At 37.3% G+C, this 20,722-nt stretch overlaps 1 protein-coding gene across 2 annotated transcripts in view; it reads right to left on the bottom strand.

The window, feature by feature from the left end:
* NWD2 (NACHT and WD repeat domain containing 2) overlaps positions 1-20,722 on the bottom strand; it is a 58,065-nt gene that overhangs the window by 27,356 nt on the left and 9,987 nt on the right. Inside the window, exons 2-3 of one of the 2 annotated variants that reach the window (XM_037390947.1) lie at positions 7,856-7,944; positions 2,955-3,071 (exon numbers count right to left, since the gene is read on the bottom strand). In XM_037390947.1, coding sequence (XP_037246844.1) covers positions 2,955-3,071; positions 7,856-7,944 — 206 coding nt within the window. Of the gene's footprint in view, positions 1-2,950; positions 3,072-7,855; positions 7,945-20,722 lie in introns of those variants that run through there. The other variant, XM_037390955.1, reaches the window with a different exon arrangement.

The following is a 20,722-nucleotide window of genomic DNA, read 5'->3' as shown; positions in this document are numbered from 1 at the left end:
TGTTTTGTTCTGTTTAAATTTTGTGATTTGGCTTGATTTCTTTCCTTAGCAACAATATGAGGCAGGCAATTCTTAACAGCTTAAAAATTCTGCTAAAAAATGCAGCAATGGTACATGATGAGGTTTCTTTCACTGTCAGATCTTAGAATATCCATGTCTAAGGACACAGCAAAAAAAGCCATGGCTTTCTGTTCCAACTCCGTTTTTTCATCAAAGGGGAGATAAAAAGTGGAAAAATAAACTCTGGAAACTAAATTTAGTCACGCAGCATGGAAGCTACCCAAACCTGCTAGAGATCTGGGCCAGTGTGTGCTTGTGAAAAACAGGGTCATGACAGCATAAAACCCAGCCCAGACTCAGGTCTCCAAGCACCAGGCTCTTTACAGTCAAGTGCTGAAGATGGCCTTTGTTCCCCAGGGCTCTGAAGCTAAGTAACAGAGTGAGGCAAGCGAGTGAATGAAACTGAGCCAGCGAGATGGTTGTAAGGGTGTGATAAAAGTACAGAACAACACATACTACAGCTTGCTCTTTCTCTAATCTCTGCCATGGAGAGAAGTGATCTCCAGCCTTCACAGCAGGTAGCATTTTGTCTCTTTTCCATCCCCATGGGATTCTGTGGTTTCAGTTCACTAAATCTTTAAAATTCTTCAATCAAGGACTTGCAGTTTTTTCAGAACTCTTCTCTGCCTTATTATGACAAATCTAAGAATTAGAGCTCACTTAGCTATGTTTAGGTATAGAGGAGAAATCTACCTTTTCTAAATTATTTCCTTAGCAAACATAATAATGAAAAGAAATTTGGAATAGCAAAGGCATGTCTTTCCAATTGTTTTCCATTGAAGTCTAACATAAAAACACAGGTTAATAAGTTGGAATTAAAGCTGTCAAAGGAGAGTGGCAGTTGTCCTTTGATGTCTGAGTGAAAAGCATTTCCATGGCCCTTCCAGTTGCAATAAATAGGTGACTATGGAGAGGACAATCAGTAGTATATAAGTAGTAAACAGAAGTGATCTTTTTTCACTTTCAAACCAATTCTTGAAAACTTGTAATAAAGATATGTAATAGCAAAATTCTTTTAATTTAGTAAAACTTACACTAGCAATTAATATAATCATTGACCAAAATTAGTTAAGTAGGATTAGGCATGTTTACTTGAAAACATCCAGCCTGGCAGGTAGGTACTGAATGAGTCTGTTTTTTGCCTTGTATGCTCTGGTGCTTCTACAGCACTAGAATGAAACTGGAATTGAATTTATCTAATATAGGCTGGATATCTACTTTTTTCTCTGCAAGCACTTTGTTTTAAAAAAAATCTTGGTTGTTGTCTTAAACACAAATGAAAAGCTTTACAGACGTTAACTTGAGACTTATCCTAGTGTCTTTGCAGCCCTACAACTATGCAGAGAAAAACAATTGTCATACATCCCCTATTTATTTCTCACAAAGATGGAGCCTCAAGACAGCTCATAAAGAATTAAATACGTTTTGCAATAATATAAATATTTATCTTTTATAGAGAAATATCTTTGATCACAACAAATCCTACTCATTGTGGCCTTTTTGTACTTTCACTGAAGTCTCCCTTATACATAGTACTTATCATATACAAAATAAACCCACATTCTTCCCAAACTACCTTGTCTTTTGTTTTGAGGCTTTAATAGATGCTGTTAAGTACGCAGTATATGACACTGAATAGCCAATCTCATTAGAGAGATTCTCTACCTAGATAACACCCAGAACGTTAAAGAACAGCTTTACCCTTCACAGATAAAGAGGCTATGCTACTCTCTGAGCAGCTGCGAAAAGGCATTTATCAAAAGTTATATTTTTTTGTCTATGCACTGAAAACTAACACAGTCAGCATTCCATACACTAAACTGTTGAACTAAACTTTTTCAAGTTAACTAAGTTAATCTTAAAACATGAGACAGATCTTTCTAAATGCAGAAGAAAGAGGGAAAAAATGCACTACTCTGAATTGTATATTTAATATAAAATAAATGAGAGCAAAATCTATGGTACATGATTCTTTGGAACAGGGAAAAGCACACCTGCCAGGATATTTTATATATATATATATATATATATATATACACATATAGCCTACTCACAGTGCCTTTCAGCTATTACAACCCTACACAGTGTTTGACATGACTTCATAAATTCATACTGCTTCAGCTGTAAAAGCTGTGAGGGATAGCTGAAGACTGCTGAGCCTGATGTATACAGAAAAAGACCTCTCTGACATTAAAATAAATATGTAAAGCTTTATAAACCACTCCTGTAAAAGTGGTTCAGTCTCTTCTTTTAGGCCTAATAGGAAAAGCCAGTGAAGACCTATCTTTTTTGCCAGCTTTACCGACTCTTATGGAATCCTAAAAGCAACGCTTGTTCTGGCAACAGTAAAGAGAAGGCAGAGAGTAGGAAAAACACCAAGACTCAGAGCCTCCTCAGGTTGTCACTGACCTCCAGTCTTTTCAGACTCTAATACCTGGCATACTAACTTGTCTTGGGTTTAAAACACAAAACAGCAAAACACAGATCAGAACAGATAGTTCTTTGTTGCTGCTGTGCTTTTCTAAGTCCTTCTAGGCCAGCCAATAATGCCTGTGTGAGAACTGCCAAGAATTAATTATCGGTGGCCTCCTTAAACAAGTAGTCCATACTTCTGTTGTGATAGTAGTACAGTCATACCATGTGATTTCTAAACCCATCTTGCTATGGGGACTGATCATGAATGATCCTTCTTTCCTCTCTGCTAATACTGAGTAATTGCTGTTAATCTATAGTGCTGCACGGGGAAACATTTGGGTGCAGTAGAGCAAATGTACAGTGAAGATTACCAAATATTTTAGAAAGAAGAAAAGAATACATTTGTTACTGAAGCATGCATGTTATGATGGCTAACATTATATTTTTGTTGTAAAGTAAAAGATTATTTTTATACCCACAACAAAACATGGACCTGCAGAACTTTTCAAGCAATCTTCTAACAGCTTCATGCGAGTCTTTTGCAGCTCAGGACTGTCCCATTCATCTGCTTCAACTCCCCAGTATAAGTCTATGACCTGGAAAAGAGCATGCAACATTGTTACTTTATCATATGCCCTTTCTACCTATCAAATTAAAAATTAACTTTGTCAACATTTCATGTACTGCTAAGGATTGCTCTACAGTGCAGTAAAAGGCAATGAGGTCGACATCCAGTCCTTACACAGACTCACAGGGTTTCCTTAGGTAAATGACAATTCAAGCCTCTTATTTTCCCACCCAGACAATCCCTCCTGGGATAGTCTCTCATTTCACATTCATACATTTTTTCAGAGATTAGCATGACAAGGTCTAGATTTGATGTAGTCTTTATTTGCTGCTAGATTGCGTATAATGGATGGGTCAGAATAATGACAAAATGCATCGATAAAATCCTGGCTCCGTGGAAATTAATGGGATCACAGTCAAGACCATGACTTGACACCCTGTGTAACTTGTATCCACAGGATATAAACTCATTCTGTGCATATGGCTCAAAAGCAAAAAATATATGCGGTTCTGTAATATTGTACTTCCTTTGTTAGCTGGTCTTTGTTACTTTAGAAGCAGAGATTGTATAGATATGCAATGGCAGACAGCTTGCTGTTCTGCCTTTCATCTGTAGCTACTGACTCAGTTTTGTGATGGTAATCAGTTGCAACAAATTCCTGGAAGAAACTGGAATATGGATGTTAAATTTATTTGAAGCGATTAAGTGAATTGTGATTTCACTACACATTCTAAAAGGCTGAATTCTTACCATGGGAAATTTAATTTAAAAGAATAGGGATCAGATGTATGCAATTCTTTTGGAATAAAACTGATGGTACGTGCTACTATGCTCTCATTTAAGCTACTATTGCTTATTAACATCACATATGTAACTTGAACAAAAAAAGTCCAAATAGTTAAAAAAAAATCAAAATTGTATTAAGGCACAAATATATTACAATATTGTTTATTGTAATATGATTTGTACTATGGAAGCACTCTGCTGTTTCCATAAGAAACAGAATCACAAAACTAGCTGTTCTCTAAACAGATCATAAGATCAGCCTGAAGATCTAATATAGGAACTAATAATGGGTTGATATAAAAGTAAAATTCACCACTTTGCAGCTGGTTCATCTACTTGGAAAGTTTCTCATAGCAATAAATACCAAGGTTTAAGACCTAATTGTAGAAGTATTTATGCCCATGTTTAATTTCACTACCAACAGCCTTGTTGGTTATTTCTGCCAGAAAAGTTTGGGACGTGCCAGTTTTTGCTGGAGTAGACACACTGTTGCCAAACATGAGAGGTAATGACTGATGATGAGTGAAATAGCCCAATGTATAGAATGCATTATAGCTGACACTGCCAAGAAAATACACTTAATACCTTTATTTATTACAGGAACTCTGTTCCAAAATTTTGCTGGAACAAGCGCTTCTGCTTTACAAAACGGCATCTCAAGCATCCTTCCTGTTTCCCTCATTTGCACTGATTTCTTCTCTGTCCTTTTCTCTTTTAGTCTCATTCGGAAAAAAGTGTTCCCTTCTTCCTCTCTCCCTTCTGTTATTTATCAATATGACCTCATTACTGAACATCACATTGTGTTCAGCTGTCTGATTACTTGAATGACATATGATAAAGCTTAACTATTCTAGTCATAAAATTAGACCTTCTTAGCATACAGTCAAAAATATTTGAATTACTTGGTTGAATGAATTTATTTTGCTGCGCAAGTTCATCTGAAACATAAAATCAATTTCTATTTTAATTAACTGTTCAGGAATCATGTTAGTTCTGTAAATGTGAAGAGGAAATTCTCTGGAATAGCAGATATTGTAGGGGCTTAGTGGCTGCCTTCTCTGTGTTACAACATTATAGATTATTTTTGTGGGGTAACACAATTTTGGCACATAGGATGTTAACATGTTATAATTTTGTCCTGCAAGAAGAAATATTTTAGCCTTCAAGCCTCTGAAGACACCAAGAATTTCAAAATGAGGGGCTTATCAGTTATTCTTTATGTTAATTAAAATAAATAGGATTTACAAAATTGAAGAAATGAAACAAGAAGACAAGTATTTCTGATTTTGAAGTATGTTTTTACTTATACTTGGAAAACCTGTGTGGAAAACACCCACTCTAACTGTCAGTAGAGCTGCCAAGGTGAGACGACAACCAATGCTGTGTGAGGGCTACTTACACACAGCACACTGACCCTGGCTTAGTTCAGTTCCACACTAGTCATCTAACGGAGACTTCTTGTTCATAATTCAGTGTTTCCTTTTGTCCTACCAATCTGAGAGTTTCACAGATTTTTATAAGGAAATGAAATAATTTTATCTTTATTGCTTTCAAATGCTTAAAAAAACCATTAAAAATGCATTAATGCAAAATTCCACTTACCTTCTAACATATTATCACATGGTGAAAATGATTTTAAACAGTTCGTTGTTCCCAAGAAGAAAAGAGTATACTGTTAATTAACTATGGTTAGTTATCCTCCCAAAATTTTCTGTTACAACTGCTTTCTTTAATCTCTGTCCTTCCTTAAAAAAAAGTACTGTGTTTCAGGTATGAAACACCATGCACTGAGTCTTTTTCTCAGATTACTTGCTTTCTGTCTCCACCAATACCTGTTTTTCAGAAATATTTTCTGATTCAATGGAAAAGGAAGTCCATCGAGCCAACAGATTCATACAGTGATTGAATATATTCAGTTCTGCTTCCATACACATGGTGGTTATATTCCCTAACAGCTTCCACCAACTTGAGGATGCCTGACAGATCTCATGCTTTGCAACAACTGAAACACTTATCAGTGCAGCCAGATGACTCAGTGGAAGCTGGAGCAATGAATTACTCAAGTGCATTTCATGTGGGTCACGATTTATTAGGAAAAGGACGTCTTTACAACACCCTATATTGCAGCATGTTTGTGGTAGTTGCACACAAGGTATTCTTGTTTGTTCAGTAGAAGATTACATATCAGGATGAAAAGTTATGTGTTCTTCTCTGTACAGGGAAATATAAATTTATCCCTGTATCTAAAAAGTACATAGTATTTCCTTACCACCACGGCACTAAAACCAGTAGTCTTAATTTTGCATGCTAACGTAGAGAAACTCAGTGTATCAGGAAAAGAAAAGGAAAAAAAAAAAAGTTTTGATAAACTCTATCTCACAGTCTCATCCAAAATGCCTTACTATTTTCCCTTGGTAATTTTTTGTACAAGTTTTCATACTTTGCTTCCACAGAAATGCGAGAGCTTTCTAGCTGTTTTCAAAAATGTGTCAGTGGAGCTGTCTCTCAGGCCTCGTATCACATAAGGATGCTCCCGGTGTTGAAACTATATAATAAAATAATTTGCTTCCACGAATATCAACTAGAGTAAACGTAATTATTCCTCCCCTAGAGACTACATTGCAACGTATGTGAAGAAAGATGTGTTTCATCTCACAAAGAACTCAGTGGTTCATGATCTCCTTGGAATAGACATTTCCCTCCTGTCACTGAGATCTCTCCTCAAAGATGACTGAGAAATAAAGAGCTGATGTTTTCCATTTAATATCACATGATTGTAACAGGAGAAATATGCTGTATTATTTAAATATCTTTTGCTATTCCTTGCATGTACCACTGCAGCTGGGACTTCCCAATCAGCTGATGAGCTAGGGCCTTCAGATGAAATTCTTTGATAGCCATAATCAAAAATCACTCTGGAATTTATGACTATGCAGAATCAGCAACTCCACTGTGACTCAGGGAATTAAAACCAAATATTGTAATTTAAGAACTTGTTATTTTGATTAAAAAACAGCTGCATGTGCATCAAGAATAATACACTGGGAGGAACAGGATGTTCCATAAAAGGCGTTAGCTGTTTCCAAGTAAGCTACGCTCTGGAGAGCTGAGTTTTCGAAGCTGCTAAGATGGGAAGTTAATACCAGTATGTGAGGAAGGCTTGAGGATGTAGAACCAGAATTTTTGAAAAACTGAATAACATTTTTAGAACATCACATGCTGTATTTGTTTCTCTTAGCAGAGAGCCTATTCCAAGCCTGTTGACACATATGGGACTTTACTGGACGACTTTACTGGACTGTGAATTAGGATATACCTGACTTAAAAAGTACCAGTGACTTATGCAACTGTATTTATTACGAATTGGCTCTTACCAAAGATGTGTATGGGTCTGTGTCTTCCTTAACACAAAGGAAAACATGAACCGACTGAAGCAATGGGAATTTCACAATTGACATTAAAGGAAGCAAATTTCGTAGTATAAAATCACAATAGAAATGTTCCACATTTGATTCATTTTGGTAATCAGTTTCAATATTCACCTCGTTAAAGTATTTTACACACTGCAGTGGAAGACAAACCTATAGTTGGAGTAGATATAATGTAACAATTATGTGAGTATACAGATGGTGCTACTTCAATGATTACATGAAAAGTAGGTTGCATTGAGTATGTTTTCTAGAAGTACAACACAGTAATTCAGATGTAACATTATTTCTTCTTAAATACTTTGAGTATCTAAAATAGAGGTGGCTTCATTAAGTTTCTAATGTGAAAGTTGTCAGTTTGTTGCCATATTGTTTTTAACACCCATGCAATGTTGCACTGTAAAATCCTGTTCCTTTCCTCTATGTAGAATTTACCTCAAATCTGCCTGTAAAATAATTTAAGTACATCAATTCAGTACAATTAACATATGAAAGACATTTTTTGCAGTTTTCTGGTTTACCAATCATAATAAAAATCTGTTCTAAATAGAGTTAATTTCACAAAAAAATAACACAAGATTCAACCAAAAAAACCTACCTGAAATTCCAGCCCATAGTTTTCCCTGCAGAATTCTCTCAGCTTAGGATACACGTGTTCTCTTAGGGTGCTCCTTTCTGCTATTGTATCTGTGTTGGGAAAAAAGATGTTATTAACAATATTTAGACAAACTCTGTTCTTTTAGTCAGAGATACAGATTTATCACATAAAGAAGAGCCCTTAACTCACACACCCACCCTCACACCCCCACCAAATTAAAATCAGGTGCTGGGATTTTATCTCCAAACTGTATGTTGTACAAACACATTTATGTGTTTATTTGTGCATCATTAGGCTTCAGAAACATCTTACTATTGCAGCATATTCCAATACAATGCAGCTGAATTAATTTTGCAATTCAGCAATCAGAATTTCTTTATCAGTCTGACTTATATTTCATTTTCAGGAAGCTGAATTTTACAAATTAGAAACACCATGGATCAAAGAGATAGACCAAAGATGAGAGATCTCTCTATACTTAGAAATAAATCAATAACATGAATTACTGACATTGTGTCAAACACTATAACTTTCTTCACCATCTTTAATCTGATAGTATCTTAAAAGGAAGAAAGCTGTTAACACCATTATTTATGGTATCTTTTTGGTCCAGGTGATTCCTGCTATCATACTAAATGCACAGTTCTGACATCATGTTATTCTTACCATGCACAATGACATGTTTTTTGATAAGGTACAATAAGGCAATGACACCAAAATTATTATTAATTTCCATCTATCCAACACATTTATATACAACTTAACACTCAAGAAACATACTGTCAAATGTGAAGTAGATTTGGTTAGCAATGACATCTTCTGTAGATAATAAATTTTATTGTCTTTCCTAATAAGACTAAGATATGTGATCGATTTTGCTAGGTCTAGATTATGACCAGTGTCAACTGAGTTAAGACACAGAGGGATGACACTGTTGCTAAGTTATTTTCAAAAATAAAACACAACTGCTGTAAACCACTAGATCTGAGCACCATATGATGAAAAATAAAGTGTTAACTTATGAATGATGGAGAACATCTGCTGCAGTTAAAGCAGTATTTGTATAACTGCACTGAAACAATAGGTTAAACCCAATTTAACAATCCCCGTATTGTTGTATATCAGAGATATGTATACAAATCTAACAACGTTTTGTTTATCAGAGCCACAGCTGATACATCTAAGTCAGAGGTCTGTTCATAGAATCAAAGACACAGATTTATATTTTTTATTTTGACAATACTAGGAGAGTGTGAAATGCATACTTCAATTAATTACACCAAATTCATAATATCCTTCTTAATATTTAAACATATCTTTGAAATATTTCACAAACGTGTGGTGTAATTACCATTTATTTTATAAACAGACAGCAATCCAGAACACTTCCAGAGAATTATTTCTTGTGAAATTTTCATCAAGGTAAAAAGGCTTGAAAGTACAGTTATGAGCTTAACCCAATTTATCTGAATTACCACAGTTCTTCCTTCGCCAACTTTTGATGGGGAAAAAAGAACTCAAAAGAGTAGTAGTTTTCATAAAACATCCTTTTAAAGTGTAACAATATTACGTATTTATGATTTCATGTTTTACAATATACTAACTATACTAATGTGTTCTGAAGACAACAGTCCAGAAGCATTTGCCAACTCCTTGCTCCATCACAAGCTTTCTATTTGACTGTGGGCGCACCACTCAAGGCAAGATCCTGAATCTGAAGTGCTCAGCTTTTATATATCCAAGTTGAACACTGCAAATAAGACAGACCCTGCTCTGGACTACATTCAGAGGATTGTGGCCTCACTCCCCCTCTCCTCACTCACTTGTCTCTCAGGAAGTTATTACCCTTCTCTCCCTGGCACTGAAGAGGCTGCACCAGGAGTGCTGTGTCCAGCTCTGTGCACCCCAAATCAGGAGGATGGGGAGGAAACTGGAGATGCTACTGAGATGGTTGGGGCTAAAAGCACATGGCCTCCAAGGGGAGATTGACGATCTGGGCTTCTTTAATGTGGTGAACAGTCTACAACTACTTCTAAGGCACTTACAACGATGATGGACCCAAGCTTTCTGTGGCAGTGTCAGACCGTACAATAAAAGCAACAATAACATATTAACAGCTGGGAAGTTCAGCTTGGACACTTAGGAGAAGCTCCTCTGTCCTTGGAACTCTTCAGCCCTTGACTAGACAAGTTCATGGTTGACCAAGTTACTGTTGGCAGCACTTCAACAGAGAGGTTAGCCCAGATGACCTCCTGAGTCCCCCTTGCAACCAGCAGTGATCCTGACCCTCAGAAGAAGCTGCAGGTTTGGCTTAGTCATCCAAGCCCCTCACAGAGTACCTGGGAAGACTTTTGCTACTGTGTGGGCCAGTGGGAGCAAAACTGTAGAGTAAACTAGCTGGTGCCAGGGACCCAATGTCCATGCCATATGTATTTCAGGGGATTTTACTTTGGGTTGGGCTCAACCCTCACACACACTTGGAGTGCATTAGGTGAGATCCTGGAGTTATCTTCCTGTTTTTAATTCAAAAGGAACCCAGTTCATGCACGCCAAGACTGCTCTATGATATGATATTAGATAGTGATGTTCAAGAGACCCACCTCAGAAATGTACTCCAGTTCTAGATGAATACAGACATATCCTACATATATGTAGGAACAGACTGCAAAAAACAATGCTTTCAGCCCAGAGCTGCCTGAGATAGTACATAAGGAACAGAGGGACAGGTGAGTTGCTCCCTCCTTAGGATCCACAGTCACTAATATTCTCTCATACTTTAGTGCCTAAGTCAACCTTTTCTTGCATAATGTAGTACACAGCTTACAAGGCTAATTAGCCAGAGGTTTGCACTGTGCCAACACAGCAGTCTTATTTTGGCTCCCAAAGCACCTTTTCTCAGTGCTAGCTTGGAGTCACTGTACTGCATGGTTTCTGTACTTTGTGGTAAAAGCTACACGCATACTTTGCTTCATCTGAAATAGTTCACTTTTTTATTTTAACCTTTACAGTAACTGAGACCCTTAGATTAGTTTGTGATAGAAGGCTATATATTCTATATTCTTTGTCTTAACACAGGTTAATTTTGGCATGCAAGTCTATGAAAACACAGAACATCATATCATCATGACTGAGTAGAACAAACTGTTGAAAACCAACTTACTACTCAGTTACTAAGCTAAAAAAAAAAAATTCTTGTCTCTAAGTGGAAATTAATAATGACTACAGCTTTATTATTAATGAAGAAACAATTCACAGTTACTGTTTGCAGTTACTTAAATGATCAATGTGATAGCAGACGCAACGGTCTTAGTAGGGAACTAAAATAGGCTAAGTTGCAGGAACAACAGAAAAAAAATATTGGGAAAGGGAAGAAGTGAAGAGGAGTAAACGTGATTAAATGATAAATGGGAAACATATTGTCTGAGATATAGAACAACTAAAACCATATCCTGCTGCTTGCCATTTATGCCCATAGGATTTACACTGCAGAACCCCACTGGCTCTAGTTTTAGAGCACGGTGCTGTTTCCTGCAGGGTATCTTGTAGAGTTGTTCACAAAATGAAACAACACACTGCAAGAGTAGTGCTACCTTTCTAATACCTTATAAATGAAATTGAAAGAGATAAAACATTCCTTCAACTAGAACTGTGCTCTGGATAAGATACTTGGTGTACCTATCCTGTATTTTTATTCCTGCCTAATGGAATATGCTTGTCACATTGGAATTTGCATCTGGTGCTTATATTAATGAATTTTAAGAGTCCCTCTATATTTGTACTAAGTTGCAAAACTTTACGGAAATAAAAGTGCATGTAGTTAGGATGAATTAGAGTAATTAGTATGGATGGCAGATAAGCTAGTTTAATTAAATAAAGTCTAACCTGATTTACAGTGACAGCAAATCTGTGAAGCTGGCAGATCCTAACAACAAAAATGTCACACAGGCAAATTCTACTTTCCAGGCTGCTGCTGCAGATGAACAAATTAACTAAATGACATTCTTCTAGCCGCCAAAATGAGAGTATAGTTTCGAGATAAACTTTATACACCTCCTAATGTTAATTCTGATACTCTGAAATCCAAATAATACTCCACAATAAACTGTGAGAATGAAACTACATCCGTGAAAAGATAAGACTTAAGCCCCCTGCAGCCCTAAGCTTGTCTCCAGTACTTGAATGAAACCAAAAAACAACTCCATCTTGAGCAAGACAGTGACTTGAATGCACAGCTTCCATACAAGTGCTAAGACTTGCAGATGGTTGCCTCCTAAGCCAGTCCATGACCACACCGCCCTGCCCACTGCTACACTCTGAAGTGACGGAATGCCATCCCAGCCCTTCCTCTCCCCGGGCATCCCCAGTGTAATGCTGACGACTGAACTGAATGAGCCACCTATGCATTTACAGCCTTTTTGCCAAATAACAGGCAATCACTGTTTAAACATGACTGTGTGAGGTGTGATTTCTGAAGGCTTAGAGCTCAGTCAAATCACTGCCAGTTTTCATTAGAGTACTCCAAGGTGCTGCTTCTCAGTGTGAACCACTTCCATGCCAAAGTCCGACCTTCAAACACAAGCTGTTCTGCTATTAAAGTTGCTTATTTTATTTTTAATAGGGAAAGTAAATTTTTCATTCTTGTGTTAGTAAACAGATGATGTGTATTTACAAACAGTTGCCAAATACTAATCTCTGGGATAAAATAAGTCATGGAAAATAGCCTAGTTGAAGAAAATTTCAAAACATACATACAAGTTAACAGAAAGAGTTAGCATGGAAGCCCAACAGAAATTGCCCATTTTCAAGCACCAGTTATTCTGCCCTAAGACCAGTTTCTCTTCTCACCGGGGTTGTACTGGTCTGAGTTCAGCCAGTGATGGGAACGGCTGTTTCATGCATGTGGGCTGCAGTCACACAACGACTCTTATTCAACCAAGTCTTGATGCAGGAGAATAAGGACGTTGCTCAGCCCCATCTTGCTGTCACATGTTGCACAGGGGGTGCCAATGTGAGGACAGTGAGCGCCACTCGACCACCCTCAAATGTGCATCCACGACAGTATATTCTCAGAAATGTAACCCATGAGTAACCTTACCCATGCATGATGCAAACCAATGCCCTCAAGCTGGGGAAAGTCCTAAGCAGGGAGGGTGTTAGCACTGCTACGGTTTGACTGACAAAGGAATGCTGCATTACCCAGCTCACGGGAGCCGGCAGGAAATTTGTTGACTTACATAACATGTTGAGGCAGGGAGTGGAACCTGGAAGAACCAAGGAAGAAACAGAAGAAAAAAGCTGTCCTTGCAGCTGTTGAAGGCACTGCAGAAATGAATGTCATATGGGGTTACAGACCTGCCTGCAGGTTTCATCTCCAGCCTCTCACCCAGGGAAGAGCAGCTCCTTGTACGCACAGAAGAAACAATTTCTGAATCATCCCCTTTTTCTCGGTGTTCCTGCACTTTGCAGTGGTTAGGACAAAAGCTTGCTGGAGGTCTTGGTCTCACCTCTTTCATAGCCTACTTCCCTGCTAGCTTGATCCCCTGCATAAGTGCACACATAACTGTTTATTACCACATAATGTTGGAGTCTCTTGTGCACCTATGGAAGCCCTGGATGAGCAGAGAACTTCTAATCTAGTCCTGAATGCACATCCACAAAGACACTCAGCTGTTTGCTCTAAATGCTTAGATTTGCTAGATGGGCAGGCCAAATTCTTGCCGTAGGATTTTTTTTTAATGCATTGCAATATTAAAAAATGTGGGTGTTTTATAACCATTGTCTATTACCACAGGGGGAATTTCTGCACTTGAATTATCTAAGGTTATGATGCAAATAAGGTTAAAAATTACTTAGCAGCAATACCAAGTAGCTGCCAAGCCTCTTAATGGTAGTATGTTCTTGTCACATACGACTGAATTATTCCTTTTAAACTGCCTTTTTACTAATAATGCAAAATAGCATTGTGTATTACCCCTAATAGTAAAAGATTTGAATACCAGTAGGTAACAAACATCCCTAAATATTATGGAAACCTTGTATCTGAAAATAATACCATAATAATAAGTCATTTGCATTTCTATAGTGTCTTTCATCTGAGAGTCTCAGAGAACTTTGCAAGCAATGACTTTGAATCATGTAGCTGGTAAGAGAGGGAAAAATAACTTGAGCTACCTAGTACCCCTGCCTTCCTACAAAATACTCCACAGGCTCTGTTGTCATTACCTTCCCCTGCAGTTTCTGTGAGTAGAGAGCATTAGAATAAGCATCCAAATCTTCCCAAGGCTCTTTTTAGGTAGACTGGGAATGGGAAGAGATTGGTCTGGGTCACTTCTTCCAGTGTCCCCTCCCCAAAAAACACTGCCAACTTTCAGGTCTCTACTGGCTCTCTAAGGCGGCAAATAAGAAAGTGGACAGACTGAAGGCCATTCATTAATTAAACTAAACCCCACAACTGACTGTAACTGTCCAAATAAATTCTCACTAGCAAAATACTGCAACATTACTGTGACATACACAGCTGTGTGTCCTCACCCACCTGATGGTGGGAGCTCTTTCATAAGATGTGCAGAAAATGTGCGTGACTCCGCTGGATTAGGGAGGATTGAGATCACAGTCCTTCAGCTCAGAGGTTAGCATGCTAGCCACCAGGCTCTTGTATAACAACACTGGTGGCACCTCCCTTCCCTCAGACTTCTCAGCTCTTAAAATAAATAAGTAAATACAACAACAGTGGGCTGAGTATTTGAGCCCAAAGGAATGGCTGCTTGGCACAAAAGTCAGAAGAAATGAAAAATAATATTAAAATCGTAAGTAATCCTGAAATGTGTCTTTCAATTCTGAAGAAATGACAGGATGTGACTACAAATTTGTGGTCTACACCAGAACATTTAAACAAACACATTTTCAGAACAAAAGACCTAACTATCTGAGGCAGGATTCAAAATGTAGGCCATAATTATAAGCCTAAAACTTCTAGTGGCAGCAATTAGCTCTTCTTTTTGGCTCCAAATCAAACAATATTGAATTTAAAATTAGGTGTACTTTTAAAATCTATTTCTCTGAAATGTTCCCTACTGTCAGTTTTGCAAGATGCAACACATATAGAATATGTATTTAGTATTTTTTAAATTATAACGTTTAATAGCTGGCCACATTTCACAGTGACATCTTAATTACAAAATAACCTTCATCCTGACTGTTAATATGATTAACCAGTGCCACCTATTGGCTTAACAATAACACCCAGTTGTCATTTTATATACATAAGAAAATGAGGCAACTAGCAAAATCAAAGGGGTAAAGACCCATGTTAACATACAGAATTTAGGGGAAATATCAGTATGGAACTGACGTGACAGAAGGGAAAAGCAGTTACTAAGTCCAAATATAAAGATCAAAATTTTCATTATTCACAGATGATTGCATTCTTAATTTAAAACAAATGTTGGTTTCTAAGAATTCTGAGTTTTATTATGTGTGCAGTATGCTTACATGGAACAAATTTGGAGTCTGATCCAAAGGTTGGTGAAGTTAATGGAAAGATCCGTTAATCTCAGTGGATTTTAAATGAAGTTCTACATTTGTGGCACAATTTGAAACCCTGTACCTTCTGACACCTTACTGACTTCCACAGGTTTGAATTAAATCCTCCAATCCATAAATAAATTAATAGATAAACAAACACTCATTAAATCTAGTGGGTATGGCATCGGTAAGGACTCCGAAGCAGAAGTTTATCTCATAACATATCCTAATAACTAACATCACATTAACCCTTGGGAATACAGCACCCTTACATGTAGATGTCCTTAAAGAAAACAAAAGAGTTAGGTTGACCTGCAATCCTTTCCCAATCCTGCAAATGGCACCTAGATTGCAGCTTAGGTGCCTAGGCATCTTTGCATCCCTTGACTATGATTTGTGGCAAACACTGCAAATGTAAATGCACCTGAATGCAAACACCAATGCACAGTGGGAGCTTTAGCAGCACCACGGGTTGCAGGCAGAATCTCTCCAGGGGAGAACTTCGCATTCTGCAAACTGCACAAGATGAAGAATTTGCCAAAATCTAATTCTTTCTTTTAATAAAGCAAACTAGGAAAAGCTCTTGAAAACATGACAATTTACAAACAATTACTGTCATACAATTAAATGATGTGATAGGAGAAACTGAAGACACAGCATATTTAGAGACACCAAAATTAAGTCTGAAAATTATCTCTACAGAACACCAAAGCTTGTTACAATTAAGCACTGGAAAACAGCAAAGCCTGCAAGGACAAGAATTTGCAACTATAATCAAAATTAATGTGAAAGAAAAACTTCTTGTGAAACCCAAAAGAGGACTTCTGAGTGAGCTGTGCAAAAACGCGTAACTGAAGACCTAAAAAGGGCCAGTGCAGTATAAAAGATATGTGCAAAAATCCTACTAATTCATCTAAAGGTGTCAACTCACACTTCAAAAAATGTGGAATTACCTGGAAAGCGGAACAAAAGCTGTACAACACTGTAAAATATTTTTAATAAGTTATGTGTACTGCAGTAGCTTTACTATTTTATTTCTGACATCACCAGACCAAAGAGAAAACAATCAGGTTATGTTACTAAAGCACTTAAGGTAATGAGGCACTGGCAATCAATAAAGCAACGGGATGTCACAGACTTTTTGCCTCATAACTGAACTGCAGATTCAAGTGCTGGAAGCAAAGTCGTATGTTGTGAGCTTTGAGAAGGCAGAAAGCAGAGGCGAGCCATAAAAAAAAAACCAAAAAAAACCATGAGAAAGCAAGGCTCATAAAAGCACAGACATATTTCACAGTACAGGCCAGCACAGGATCATTAAATACACCTCGTTCTGAAGAAATTCCAACTAACAATTCTACGTGACTTTATACCCGACAGTGCTGCACAGCTACGGAAGAGCTCTGCGAGCACTGCTGGCTCTCTGGTAAAGTTGGCCGTCCCTTCTCTAAATGTTCTATTGAAGTTCACAAGCTACAAATTTCTAATCCAGGTTGTATTCTTCCTTAAGTCTGGTGGAACATGGCCATGGTTTGGGTCAATACAGAAATGCTGAAGTCAGTCAGGCCAGCTGGAAAAGCACGACCGATAAACGTAGCCTACAGTAATAGCTTCAAGTAAAAGATGTGAAAACTTTTATGCCAGAAGATGAAATAGTCTTGAACCTGACACCTGCGTGTGCGCAGAGACGCCCACAGAAGTGAGAGGTGCTGCTTGCTTCAGTGCAGTACGTTTGCATAGTAGGAGTTTTCTTTGCAACAGACTTTTTTTTCTTGATGCTAAATGGAGAGAACTATTAAATAACATCACTGCACAGTCAGAATAGTTCTTGGCTGCTGTAGAGACAGTTATCAAAGATGAAGAAAGTAAATGACAATCCCAGTAAAGGAGAGCAGCTGCAAGAGGGCATTAAGCCCAGAACAATGTGACTACATGAGGGAGGGATGCCAGAAACTCAACTACGCCTTGCCTAAATAAGAGAATCTCAACTGATTTCTTTACAGGACTATTTCACATACCGACAGACAACTTCTACCTAGCTATAACCACCCACTTACAGGCACTGCGGTACAACAGATTTTAAAACTGAGAATTCCAGGTGGGGTCTGCGCTAAAAGTCATTGAACATGACCAAATAATTCACAAAACTGGCTTGTTTTGATGGTTTATGTAACATCTGAGAGGAAAACTCACAGTGACTGACATGTAAAGGAAGAGTGATTTATCTTACCTCCGTTCTTCCTTACTCTTTCCAGTTCTAATGATTCATCTAAGCATTATTTTTAGTGAACCTTATGTAATCCAGTTGAAAAGGTAATTTTTAATAAATTCTAAAATGTATCTGGTTTTATGAGTAAAATATTTTTCTGATGCCTTGATTTTACTAGATATTCTTTTCTTGTTCCAGATTTTATTAATTTCTTCTGCTCGCTAACCACAGTTGGTTGATTATATATATTAAAGTAATAGTAAATTTGCATTTTAACAATCTTGAGGAGTTAGTGATTGAAAATGGATAGTACATGTTCTAGTCAGTAGCTCTGTTTCAGAAGCAGATGTAGTTGAAACAACTAAGTTCAATTTCTCACAAATACCTTTCATAAGCGTGATCCAGGAAACACTATTTGAAGAACTTCCAGAACTGGCATACCAATTAAATCAATCAGCGACTGAATTACAGACTGTCTCCCAAATTAGTACTTTCAAATTACTGTAGCCATCTCCCCCACCTCTTTGCTCCTATTTTCACAAGAATGATACCCAATGACTTACAATTACCTTTAAAGATCTTCTGTGATGCTATACTCTCAATGGCAGTGTAGAGGGTGGCTTAAAGGGTGGACTTAATTTCCATTTCTTGCACTGCCAGACACTATCAGTCTTTCTCAGTGCCTCTGAAGTTATCTGTCCCTTGGCACAGAATAGATAAAAACATGTGCAAGCTGTCTGTTACCTTCCACGCCTGTACAGGGTTAAAAGCAACTGAATCCACAACTGAGGATCTCATTTCTTTTACTTGAAACAATTCTGAATTTACATAATGACTATGAGGAGCTGACTGTGGTATTAACAACGGAACAATACACCAGCAATGGCATTGCTTAATAGAATTATGTAGTATTATACACGGTTGATTATAGAAAGTATAAAATAGAACAGGCGTAATTAAAACAGGTGAGATTTAAGGAGTTAATTTGCATTTTTAGCTCTGCTTTTTGAAGAAAGGAGGAATAAATGTTAATCTGTGTAGATCATGTAGGAATGTCTTCTGTTCTCCTTTGAAAAATATTTTTAACTCAGTGACTGACATTAAACAAATCTGACTGAAGTATATTAATCTCAAATATAATGAATATCCTACGTGAGAATAAATCACCAGGTAAACAATCCTGTGAGTCTCCTCCCCATTCTCAAATAAACCACCAAAGGAAAAGTTGTAACATGAACTATTAGACCCTTCATAAATGCCTCATTTGCAGGAAAGCTTCTCCTGAAACAAGCAGGCCACTACAGGACATACAGCCATGGTAAAATAATCTTTATGGGAGTTTATTGCTTTATATTTTCTCTCTTTTGCAATGATGTATAGACTGGCTTCCTGACATGGTAAAAGGATGAAGAGGCAGAAACTGGATTTGAGAAATTTATGAAAAATGACATACACTAGTGCAAGTCACTGAAACTCATTCTAAGCAAGGAAATTTTATATTGACTAATGAGCTAATTTTGTGTCTGTGCATGTTGCTGTAAACACTGCTGGTAGTGCTATGGAAGATACAGTGCAGCAGTATGCTGTACAGTCTGTTTTCTTGTGTACTTTCTTAACTGGCTTGGAGACAGCTCATGAAGAGCTAGACAATCTTCTCTCAGGGATAGCACAGCTATATTTGATCCTGCTTCAGGCAGGAGGACAGATCTGAAGGCCTCAAGAGGTCCCTTCCAGCTTCCTGGTCTGTGATTTACACAACAATAAATAACTGACTAATGAAATAACTGCCTTAGGTCCCTTGGACCTCTGTTATGACCACATATATCTGGTTTAAATGGCATGTCATTTAACTCAATGGCACTCATTTTGCTCACCACTGATTGCTTAATTCTTTATAATCCCATCTTGTAAATGACTTGCATTTCAAAGTAAATCATCATACAAACTTTGTTAGTGTCTGGATACACCAAATTAGGGATCACATAAACAGGAATGCTTCAGTAACTTGCCTCATTGCATAATCCTTCATCACATTTAAATGTAATCCAATAAATATGTAAGTAAATCAAGACTATTATCAACCAATACTATGATTTTATAATTTTCCTAGTATTTTCTAGTAACCACTCCTAAAAAGAGGATCAACACTTCCTGCTCACTGCTCTCAGTATCTGAGCTATCAGAAATATTATAGGGTGGAAAATAAAGGAGAAAAATAGGCAATTTCTTCAGAACAAATAACTTTGTCTTGCCAGAACAGTACAGATTATGAATCTAGCCACTACGACTATTATCAAGTAAGAAAATATTTTTCTTCTGATCTCCTTTTCTAGAACTTGTGGGGTCTTTATTAAACAACAGTAGGTATGAAAAAATAAAAAAATGAAGTTCTTCATTTTAAGAAAATCACTTATAAAGCAGTCATACATGATTTATGTTATGTTTGATTATGCTAGTAAAGCAAGGTCCTCTAGATGTGTCATGCTGACATAGTCAGGTGTGGAAAATTCCTTAAGAGTCCTGCATGACACATTGGTCTCCTTTAGATTAGACTCCATACCTTAAGCTCCTTAGATTATTGACCACTGTCATTTCCTTATTTATTAGCATGGCTCCAGTTTAATAACCCCATGGAAATATGGAGATCAGATAACTAGGTCCTCACAGTTAAACTGGAAAAGTTAACTTGGCAAAGCTGTTACAAGTACCAAGACTATTAATTACTTAGTAAAGCAACTAGACCATTTCATGGAAGCAAAGGACCTCACAGACTATTAAACACAAACATGTAACCTTTATCATTTTGTCTTTGTTGTGATCTTTTATTCTTTCGTCATGCATCCATAACTGTCAGGGTCAGAGGAGGAGTATTGGGCGCCTTAGGTCTAATCCACTAAATCCGATCTTATTGCATTTGCTTATCATTTATTTTACATATAATTGCTGACGTGCATAACTCTATAAATACGGATAACTCCTCTCACCTAGAAGTATTAAACTCACATGGTTATTTGATGGTTCTCAATCATTTAAAAATAATCTTAATCTAAGAAAATCCAGTCAGTGAGATTGCTTGGGAATAAACACTGAGTGTAAACTCAGGCAGTGTCAGGGCTTGTTACATATACTCTTAAGTG

Source organism: Falco rusticolus, chromosome 1 (assembly GCF_015220075.1).
Source record: "Falco rusticolus isolate bFalRus1 chromosome 1, bFalRus1.pri, whole genome shotgun sequence".
NCBI lineage: Eukaryota > Metazoa > Chordata > Aves > Falconiformes > Falconidae > Falco > Falco rusticolus.
Note: the sequence above shows the minus strand (reverse complement) of the source record. Positions and strands in the feature narration are given on the sequence as shown.